The 11,667-nt window shown below is 42.5% G+C and overlaps 1 protein-coding gene across 1 annotated transcript in view; it reads right to left on the bottom strand.

Moving 5' to 3' along the window:
- Window positions 1–695: 695 nt before the first annotated feature.
- Pez (protein tyrosine phosphatase non-receptor pez) overlaps window positions 696–11,667 on the bottom strand; it is a 47,902-nt gene continuing 36,930 nt past the window's right edge. The window contains exons 4-9 of the mRNA XM_067764520.1: window positions 11,251–11,667; window positions 8,761–11,190; window positions 6,704–6,922; window positions 3,082–3,258; window positions 2,689–3,012; window positions 696–1,905 (exon numbers count right to left, since the gene is read on the bottom strand). Of these exons, the coding sequence (XP_067620621.1) occupies window positions 1,777–1,905; window positions 2,689–3,012; window positions 3,082–3,258; window positions 6,704–6,922; window positions 8,761–11,190; window positions 11,251–11,667 (3,696 nt within the window). The 3' untranslated portion in view covers window positions 696–1,776. The remainder of the gene's footprint in view (window positions 1,906–2,688; window positions 3,013–3,081; window positions 3,259–6,703; window positions 6,923–8,760; window positions 11,191–11,250) is intronic.

Genomic DNA, 11,667 nt, shown 5'->3' with positions numbered 1-11,667 from the left:
GCGACGTTAGGGGGTAATTTCAGCGACACTCTGGGTGGCTTGTGGATGATTTAGGGGGCTCCCTCTGGATCCCCCGGGGTCAACAGGCTTCCGGTCGTTCCGAGAAAATTGTGGGTACTGTCCCCGAGATCTACCCGGGACCATATGGGGATCACTTTAGGACTTGTAAGGTCCGCTCGGTCACTTGGGGATCACTTCGATGTTTCACATCTGCCAAGCATCCCGTGACTGCTGTTGTTGTTGTTGTAGCGATATAGACACTCCCCGAAGGCCTGGGGATGTTATTGAGTTGATGGTCCTTTGCCGTATGCATATCCGGTACGTTCCGGTACCAAGCCCGACCATCTCGGGAACGATTTTTTATGACCACATGCGACCTTCTAGGCCATACCGCCCTCCCACCACCTAGATCCATGAGGAGTTCGGGGTCGCCAGAGCCTCGGCTGTCAATGATTCGCCACGGATAGGTGTGGTTGACAATTGGGTTAGGAGAAGCTATATATTGCACTGGCAACCTGAAAAGGTTGCGCTACACAACCCCTTGAATCTGGTATTTTAGTCGCCTCTTACGACAGGCATACCTACCGCAGGTTCTAACCCCCTAACCCGCTGACATTTGTTTTTTTCTTCGCAGTCTTAAAACCTGTTCGAATTGGAATTCGCCTAGATAAATGAAGTTTCAATACAAGTGCCTTAAAGAAATTTTTTTATTTATTGCCATACTATTAACATATATTTGTTTCTGTATGAATTAGATTCTTATACACGTTATAACATAATGTTTGCTTTCGTAAATATAAAAGTGACTGACTATGATAATTGATATGGAAAAATTTTCGAATTAGTATATTTATCTCCGAGAGGAATGCAAAGAGCATTCTCTAGCATTTGGCCTAAATTTCACAGTAAAACTTTTCATTTGCATAGGTTTGTATGTATGAGTGTATATATTCTTAAAAATGTTTGTTGTTTTTTTCTACTTATATGTATATGAACAGCTTCAACGGCTGCAGGCACTTTTTTGAACTTAGATGTAGAACTTTATTAGACTATATCTACACTTATGCATAGTATTAAACAATACAACATATTTATTATTGTATATATAATGATTTTAACAACCATGCCAAACGTATAGTTAAATGAAACTCAAAAGCAATGCTTAAATGGGTGCTTTTTTTTTAAATAATACAAGAACACAAAGTATGTAGTAATGAATGTATAAATTGTTAGTATAGATATACAATAATATGCACTTTTTATCGGAATATATGTATGTTATAAATAATGCATGCTATCTGTTAACAATTAATTTATATGACGCTACAATACAATAACAATCGATCAAATGGATTTTTATTTGTTTAAAAGTGAGTTCTCGATCGGTCAGTCAACTTTTGTTATATGGAAGCACAACATATGCTTTATTTTATTGTTTATGTATGAAATAAAATATATATGTATACAATACTCATTAATAATTAGTTGATCGCATAATGTTAGGTGTTGTTCGTTCATTGCATGCTGCACTGCATTTTCTATCTTTTTTTGCTTATATATTTTTTTTTTTAAATACATATATATATCGTTTCGTAATAATCTTTATAGGCTTAGTGGTATTTAAAAAACAAAAATATTGCTATTCGCATGCTTTTTCGTTTTTTTATATTTGCTTTTGATTTTGATATAAAACGATTGCAATTTAGAATTGCGTAAATTTCGTAATAATGGCCACACTAGTAGGAAGTGTATAATATTCAGTTTCGAAGTTGACGTTCAAATTAAACGCGTTCGCTTAAGATATGTTATTAGTAAACTATAAATGAATTTATACTGCGCTAAGGACGGTATGATGCTATCACGTTGATGACGTAATTGACCAATAACACGTGGTATATCCAAGTCCTGTTGTGAAAAAAGTATAGCGTTATTTTAATATTTTAAAGATAAAAAAATACATAGAAGAAACAAAAATTCTTAGCACAAACTTTGTTTTTTTTTTTGGACTTTAGAATTTAATGGTTAAAGCTTAAGCTTATAGAACACCAGGTTATCTCTCAAATTGTGTGCTTTCGTTAATTTGCACTGCTTGTCCAATTGCAGTGCTTCTTTATATTGATGACAGCTGCTTTTACAATGGTAATACCATAGAGGCCAGAACAATGTAGAGCAGCACCCCGTTGTGTTCCGTTATATATATAAAATTAATTTGGTTTTTAAGATGGCACAACGCCAGTATTTAAATCTTATTTCGAGAATTTTCTTTTATATATGTAAATGTGTTGTATCAATGTGGCTTGTCGTCATGTTTTTTCATGTCCCGTTAGGATCCGTTATATATAAAGCGAGTTCGTTTTTTTTTAGGGCACCACGCCAGTTATTAAAACTTGCACGAATTTTTGATTCCTGTTAGGAGTGCAAGAACACCACCATAACTCCAGTTCAGGGAGGTATCGCAACTCCTAACTCCGCCAAAACGCTCGAGGGATGCACAGAAACCCACCTTGAGGCCTATTTTAATTTTCCACTCAACGCAAAAAAAACTGAAAAAATGCCGTTGAGTCGTGGATGACACCGCACGTACACTCACGCGAAAAGACAAGACCGGAATGTGGCACAAATTTTAGAAAAAATTTTATTTGCTTTAAGAAGCTTAACTTCGAAAAAGAATCTTGTTCCTCAACTTACCTCATTATGATCCAGCGTATAGAGCAGTAGATCTGCGGTCAGTGTGACACCCGACCTTCCACCGCCCTCTAAACAATGAATCAACACTGGCGGATTAGTATTGTGTCCGGGTGGTACTTCATTAATTGATGCCATGCGCACAGAATTCAACTCCTCAAGAAAATCTAAGAAGTGATTCACTTCACGCGGGCAATTCTGTTCGCCCCAATTGGTGTAATTCAAATGCCAAACAGAGCGATAACGACGCGATTGTATATGAAAAAGACGCAGCTTGCTAGTTATACAACGATCTGTAGTTTGTGAAAATTCCTGATAAACTTGGAACTGTGAACAAAAAGGACAGAAAAAGTGCATAGTAATCGAGTTCAAGGAACTAGCTAAGCAAAGTCATACTTGTCCAAACTCAAGCCTCTGATTGCTACTCGGTGGCATATAATTTAGGCCCTCCGACAACTGTACAATCAAATAGACATCCGCTTCCCAAACACATTGCCAGAAAATACGTGTGGTCAGTTCCTCTTGTGGTGATTGAGCAATAATGTAGAAGCGCTGTTTGGTACCAACTGTTGCCTGCAAGATGATATGATAAACGAAAATATGATTAGTGAGTACTAAAATGTGAACTGTTAAATTAGTTTAGGATAAATGGTTTTATCGACCATTCAGTAACAAGACATATGTATCAAAATTTTGCCCGTTTTGCTACACAGTACCTTTCAATTTTATACCTACTAAATAGCAGTCCAAGATCATTTAGAAACGTTTGGCGAGGCACACAAGTAGTATTTTACTTAATGCAGGACAGAGTCATTATGATAAATATTTAACCCTTTCTGCATATGTTGTTGTTGTAGCAATGCTCGCCCCACCTAATAGCCGCGACCGATCACAAATTGTCATGAATATCCTCTAACGGGAGTCCAAGGAAACTTGCCGTTTCAACAGGGGTGGACCATAAGGAAAGGGGTGTTAGAGGCGTTGGTTCCACATTACAATTGAAGAGATGGTTGGTGTCATGTGGGGACACATTGCAAGCGGGGCATACATTTTGTATGTCGGGGTTGATTCTGGATAGGTAAGACTTTAACCTGTTACAGTATCCAGAACGAAGTTGAGCAAGAGTGACACGCGTTTCCCTGGGGAGTATGCGTTCCTCTTTCGCAAGTTTTGGATAATTTTCGTTAAATACTGGATTCACCGGGCAATTCCCGGCATAAAGGTCCGACGCCTGTTTATGCAGTTCACCAAGGACCTGCTTGTGTTTTTTCACTTCATACGGCTGGGTTCTCAGGTGCCGTATTTCCTCAAAATGCTAACGGATATGACTCCTTAAGCCCCTAGGCGGTGCTGGTTCATCAATCAGATGTCTATTGGGATGCCCAGGTTTCTGGGTATTCAACAGGAACTGTTTGGTCAGCATCTCATTTCTCTCCCTGATGGGGAGTATTCTCGCCTCATTATGCAGATGGTGTTCTGGGGACATAAGAGGACAGCCCGTGGCGATTCTGAGAGCAGTATTTTGGCAGGCCTGTAGTTTCTTCCAGTGGGTGATTTTTAGGCTTGGCGACCATATAAGTGACGCGTAGCACGTAATCGGCTGGCTAATTGCTTTGTATGTAGTCATGAGCGTTTCTTTATCTTTTCCCCAAGTACTGCCAGCGAGGGATTTGAGGATTTTGTTACGGCTCTGAATTCTCGGAACAATTGCGGCTGCTTGCTCACCAAAATGTAGATCCTGATCAAACGTCACACCCAAGATTTTGGGGTGTAGGACAGTCGGTAGCGTAGTGCCATCGACGTGGATGTTCAAAATGGTCGACATTTGGGGCGTCCATGTTGTAAATAAGGTCGCGGAAGATTTAGTCGGTGATAATACCAGGTTTCGCGAGGCGAAAAAACTGGAGAGAGCAGGGAGGTAGCTGTTTATTTTATTGCATAGCGTATCGATCTTTGGTCCTGGGCCTGTGGCCATTATTGTGCAGTCATCGGCATAGGAAACGATTGTGACTCCTTCCGTTGGTGAAGGTAGCTTAGATATGTAGAAATTAAACAAAAGTGGGGATAGGACACCACCCTGTGGCACCCCTTGTTTAATTCTCCTTGGTTTTGATGTTTCGTTTCTAAATTGCACCGATGCCTGCCGACCTGGGACATGTCGGGACATGGGGGAAGGGTAGACCCTTCCAGGTCCTGCAGTAACGAGCCATGGTTGACCGTATCAAAAGCTTTTGATAGGTCTAGCGCTACGAGTACTATTCTATGGTGGGGGTATTGATTTAAACCGCAATTTATCTGGGTGCTAATGGCATTTAGCGCGGTGGTAGTGCTATGGAGTTTTCTGAAGCCATGCTGATGAGGGGCTAGCTGCAAATTTGCTTGGAAATAAGGGAGCAAAATGGCTTCAAGCGTCTTTGCCACTGGCGATAGGAGAGATATCGGACGATACGACTCACCTATGTTAGCTAGTTTCCAAAGGCTTTAGTAGCGGGACCACCTTGGCCATTTTCCATTTCTCAGGTATGACAAAGGTGGAAAGAGACAGATTGAAGACATGCGCTAAATATTTGAAACCCTCTTTCCCTAGGTTTTTAAGCATCGGCATGGCTATGCCGTCTGGGCCCACTGCTTTGGATGGTTTAGCACGACCAATGGCGTCCTCAACCTCTTTAGCGGTGATGGTGATTGGTGACGCGCTGAATTTGTGTTTATGTGCGCGTCTATTGGCTCTCCGTCTATCTTTGTCGACCGTAGGATGCATTATATATTGTCGGCAGAAAGCGCTCGCGCATTTTTTCGCGTCCGACAGCACTTTTTCGCCAAAGGCGATGGAAACTTTGTCTTTGTGCTTAGTCGGATTCGATAGGGACTTTACGGTGGACCAAAGTTTACCCACACCGGTAGAGAGGTTACAACCTCTTAGGTGCTCCTCCCATTTCGCCCGCTTGTGTTCATCCACAAGCAATCTGATGCGTTGGTTTATATCCCTTATTTGGGGGTCGCCTGGATCCAGCTGTCTTATAAGGTCACGTTCTCTCGCTAAGTTTGCGGCCTCCGCCGGGAAGTGGGGCCGGATTTCGGGAATTCTCCCAGCGGGAATGAAATGTGCCGAGGCGGATTTAATGACCTTACGGAAGGCACGCTCCCCTTGGCGGGCATCAGTCGGAATAGGGAGGGCAGCTAGGCGGCTGTCTGTAGAGGATATATATTCTTCCCACTTTCCTTTTTTGAAGTTTATGAAAGTGCGTTTTTCAGTGACGATGAAGTCGGCGGTACGCTCAAGCGAAATAAGACGTAGACTACGGGACGCCCTTGGGCGTGAACAGCAAGGAGCCACAAAAGATTTATAAAAGTTACGTGGACGTCGAGTTTTGGGATCAAGCCCAGAACAACCTGTCCGATGCAACCATCCCTTGCACGAGACACACTGAACAGAGTATGACCGTCCTAAAAAGATTCTTTTCCGGCAGATGCAGCAAAACCATTTCTCAGGACCGGGGTCAGGAGACGGACCCGGATTGGATTCGATGCCTTCCCGGAGTAAGAGAATATGGAGCAGTCCTGCTGCAAGGAGCTGCTGGGTGGATGACAATTTGTGGGAGGGACGAAACAAATTAGATGGGGTCACACTGAAATGACAGTCCTTGGTCGGGAAAAATCCCGAGTCGCTCCGGTACATATAACCGACTGCCTTAGGAAGCGTCGTAAGACCTGGTACTCGTGCGGTGAGAATTAGGGTGCCGTAAGCTTATAAACAAATCACGGGATTATAATAGGGTTTCTTTAGGTTCAGAAGTACTTTCGTTTTTCGTATTACTAAACAATATTCCGATTACTCTATATTACATACATCTTCAGAGCAGGCTGTTGCCCTCCCCCCATAGAAAAAATCACCCAGATTTAAGGAAATTTACGACATTTGTAATACATTCATAAAATAATGCATTACATTTCTGAATTCTACTCCAAAGGCCTTTTATAAAAATCCGCTTGATGAACTTTATATTTTTCTACTTACCGATATGCGCGATGCATTAACATAACCTGTTCGATTTTCCATAGTCGGCGTTATGCAAACGCGGTTATCATCGTATGGCAAAAAGTTTGGATCCGAATTTTTCATTGCATTTTCTTCCATCAAAGCGCAGACGTATCGTGCCATTTCGCGACGCTTAGGTATACTTTCGAATTCCATAAAAAGTTGGGGATCGTTGAGTTTCTCATTTAGTATGGGGCACTGAAATTTTAAAATAGAAATTTGTGATTTATATAAATACTAGCTGATTCAACGTTCAACAAAAACAATTGTTTATGAATACTAGCTTTACCAGGCGTACGTTGTAACGCCCGATATCGAATGAATGTTGCGTTATTTTTTCTGTTTTGTTTGTTGAGAATTTAATTTATTGTTCTGTAAATTGAGTTGATATTTGTATGCAAATTGTAATTGCAAAATCAAGGCATACAGTAAACTGTAAGCGCGCAAAATTGAATGGCAAATCTGTTGGAACCATTGGGATCCGTGTTATGAGCACACTTTCACCTTTGCTTTTACCGCTGATGATTGTTGCTTCGATTACATTCGGCATTAATTTCTTAACGCAAAGTCTGGTTCCATTCCAAAATTTTTGTGGGTCTAAATTCCGAAGAAGCATGATTGGTGAGACAATTTTCAAAGTTAATATATGCGCGGGCATTCCAGGCGGTTCTAAAGAGTTTAGAAATTCAATTGGACAAATCACAATTTGATCTTCATATGTAAATCTATCGACAGATTTATATTTCGTCACTTCACCAGGATTTTGGTTTTAATAGAAGATGTAAATAGACTGAAGCTAACAAATTTTTTTAACGACGGCAGATTACTAAACGCCCAAAGGAATAACAGCCAAACTCAACAATAACCTAAGTTTGCACGGCAGCCATAGTTCTAAAAAATCCCATTTGTAGGGAAGGTGCCACGCCCCTTTTTTCCCCATTCCACATTTTACTGAAGGTGTTAGGACTTAACGTCATATAGCTCCTTACCAATTTTCATTATCCTACCATTACTACATCCAGAGATATGCAGTATGATTCCCCCAGCGGGTTAGGGGGGGTCAGAATATACCCGCGGTAGGTATGCCTGTCGTAAGAGGCGACTAAAATATCAGATTCAAGGGGCTGTGTAGCGCAACCCTGCAGGTTGCCAGCGCAACATATAGCTTCTCCAAAGCCAATTGTCAACCTCACCTATCCGCGGTGAATCCTGTTTCACTAACAGACGAGGCTCTGGCGACCCTAAGCTCCTTATGGAACTTGGGGTTGGGGAGGGAGGGGATGGCCTGAAGGTTTAATGTGGCCACATAAATCGTTCCCGAGATGGTCGGGCGAGCACCTTAATGGTGCTGTGGTACCGGAGCGTACCGGATCTGTATCCGGCAAAGGACCATCACATCGATAACACTCCCCAAAGCCTTCGGGGAGCAACCTTATCGCTACAACAACAACAACAACATATGCAGTATGATATATTCCATTTGTATGGGAGGTGCCACGCCCCATTTTCCCAATTCCAAATTTTCTTGGTGGTGTTAGGGATTGGCCTCATATAACTCCTTACTGAATTTCAATGTTCTGGCATGTATACCTTCAAAGTTATGCAGTACCAAAGATTCCATTTGTATGGGAGGTGCCACGCCCCTTTTATATATCGAAATTATTTTTAGCCTAAAACCTTCCCGTTGATCGAAGGAACATATAACCAAAATTTGGTGATGGTTGAAGTGTGGGAAATACGTTTCCATAGCGCACACAGACACACAGAATTTGATTTTTATATATGTGACCCGGTCTATGAAAAGGTGGCTTATGACTCAAAAAAGAAATTGCGAGAAGCAGCTGTTAGCAACTGTTTTTTTTTTTTTTTTTTTTGTGAGAAACAGCTATTAACAGCTGTATTTTTTTTTAGTTATAAGCCATCTTTTTCATATATATTATATAGATTATAGTTTTCTTAAATTCCTTGGAAATCATTCTTCAAGTAACATTTCTCCAATGCAAAGAAATTCCGTATTTCAGTATTGACCCACTTACCAACTTATCCTTTGAATACTGTCCGGAAATGGGTTGAAGTCGCGGCACGCCTGTCGACCAACGGTGCATCAAATTCAAGTCATCCTGCGCAAGCTTAATTTTCGCTGCTGCCTTTGCCGCACTTGAAGAAGATGCCTTCTCGCGCCCAAGGGTAGCTGACTTTTGTTTATCCGGCGTTTTACTACGACCCAAGATATTCCATATTTTTTTGCGCTTTCCCTCTTTACCACTTGTGCTAGAAGAATTTGTTGTATTAAAGCTATTTGTAGTCGTAGTACTGGAGGAATTGGCAGTTGTATCAAGCATCGATACATTGTGGGAGCGATGATATTGGTGATTCTGATGATGAGGCGAAGAATGTTCTAAGGTAGTCGCAGCAGAGACTGAAGTATTAGATGAAAGTGTGGAAATATTCATGGCACTAAATTTTTGTTGCAGCACTGCGTCTGTGGAGTCACGCTCTGGGGGAGTTGTACGTGCGCGCACACCGATATTACTTTTAGGCGTTGTATTCGAAATTGAAGTAGCAGCCACGTCCACTGTTGAAGCGGATGAGGTTGTTTGAATAAGCTGTGCCTTTTGCGCATGCGGGTGATGGTGTCTTGGCGGTGGTGTTTGCTTCATTGTTTCCTGATTACTAGTGTTATTGCTATTATTGTGACCAACTGATGGTGCAGCCGAAGCAGCGCGTGCTGCTCGCTGTGGCGGCATAGGTTCCAAGAACTGAAGCTCAGTGCTAGCGGAGCGTTCAAAATATTTATGCATGTTTAGATCAGCAGCATTTGCCGCCTCATCTGCTTCTGCTTGTTGCTGCGCGTGCGCCTGTTGCTGTTGTTGGGCCTGAACATGCGCTTGTTGCTTCTGTTGAAAGAGCGTTTGCTGTTGTTGCTGTTGAAGAGCTTGTTGCTGCGCTTGCTGTTGCTCCTGCTGCTGTTGCTGTTGGAGATGATGATGCCTTGCAGCAGGCACTGGTGGCAACTGTTGTGGTGTCTGCCCATTCATACCACCCGGCGCCGATTGTATTGAAGCTGTGCGATTACGCATAGCTTCGCTGGTTGCAGATGAACCCGAAGAACGGTTTTCCACACTACGTTGAACTGTTGGTTCGGCAGCAACGTAACGTGCATGTGGTACATTCTCATATATAGGTTCAATGGAACCATTCAAAGTGTTACGTTGCAACGAAGCGGTCGATGTTTGCGAATGCTGCAATTGCTGTTGCTGTGAATGTGTTTGCAATTGCTGTGGCGATTGCGACTGCTGACTTTGAACTTGTTGAGGCGGTGTTGGATGGTATATATTGTTGCTGTTGTTGCTATTTGCATTGGTGTTATTAGCCAAAGTTGGCGAATGCTGGTCATTATAGCTGTGTGAGTTGTGTGGCACAAAGAGACATTCTTGTCGCAATTGCGACATTATTGATGGCTGTTCCTCAATCATGTTCAAATTTTCAAAAGTGCCATGAGGCAAATATGATTGCGAATGACCCATAATTCCGGCACTGTTCATATACGATGACGAGTGATGAGGATGAATTAATGCATGATTGGTAGCAGCAACCATACTACCCGCTGTTTGTGCCGCGTTGCCGATATTAGCGCCCACACTACTACCATATGGATAGTGAGAATTGAGCAAATTACGATTCGAAACCAAATCCGGCGATGACCCAGAAACATAAGCGCGATAGCCCATTAAAGGTCGATGTGTGGCCACAGCCAAGTCGGGTGTGGATGAAGAATTCAAACGATTTACCGGATAGGGCGGTGGTGGTTTGCTACGTATCATTTGCAATCGATGCCCCAAATCTATATATGCTCCACCACCGCTACTCGTACTATTACTATGGCCACCTGGCGCCATAGCTACACCCGCCGCTGTTAGATGATGCTGTGCATGCATTGCCGCTGCTGCTGGTTGCGCAACATCAGGGTAGCGATGTGGCTCCAACTGACTCAATAATACTCCGTCACCATAAATTGTAGCAGCATTATGTACATCAGGTTGAGAACCCGCATAGTACATAGCGCCACTTGCTGAGGGTGTTGCTCCTATAGGTACAGCTGTTTGCGGCTGATAATTCGCATAGTTACTCATTTGCGGTTGATGCAATTCACTGGAAGGTGCACGATATTTTAGTTGTACAGCGGTTTCGTAATCTGGTGCTGGACGATAAGTGGGCAGCATGGCCTTGAGACGTTCACGTTCGTGTGCATCAACACTATGCAGAGCGGCATTACTGCCATTGTTAATTACGCTACCATTCAGATGGCCGTGCACAATGTTGTTACTACTGCTATGAAAATTACTGCCACCAATGTTATTGCTGTTATTATTCGTTAAATCTAGACATGAACTACTCTGCTGTAGGCGTGTATCTAACATACTATTTGATAAGTGCTGTGTTGATGTGTAATCATGGCCATATTCCTACAGTAAATAAAGTGAAGTAATAAATATTTGTTTTTAACAATTTTAACAATGACTCACCTTTGTTAACCAACTGGGTGCTATAGCGCCTACGCTATGCGAATGCATACCGCCATTCGGACCGCCGCCTCCTACTGCACCACCTACACCCCCACCCGACTGATGACTGGCTGCTAGCGAAATATTCGATGACATTAACGCATTGGACGCATGGTTGGACGCGAGTAAGCCATGATGTAAGGCTGGCGCAGACATGAATTCTGGATTAATATTTGCTAACCCGCCACCGCCACTAGTAATCGCGTTGGGATTATAAATGGCACGTTGTTGTTGTTCAAGCAGCAAATCTTCTCGTGAATCATTAAAATCACCATAAGCATAAGTTTCCATACCACCGGCTAACACAGAGCCACCCACAGTGCTTACACCACCGCTAACGCCTATCGAATTGCCATTTGCACTCTCCGCATCACCCAT

This window comes from Eurosta solidaginis, chromosome 2, assembly GCF_040869045.1.
Source record: "Eurosta solidaginis isolate ZX-2024a chromosome 2, ASM4086904v1, whole genome shotgun sequence".
NCBI classification, from domain to species: domain Eukaryota; kingdom Metazoa; phylum Arthropoda; class Insecta; order Diptera; family Tephritidae; genus Eurosta; species Eurosta solidaginis.
Note: the sequence above shows the minus strand (reverse complement) of the source record. Positions and strands in the feature narration are given on the sequence as shown.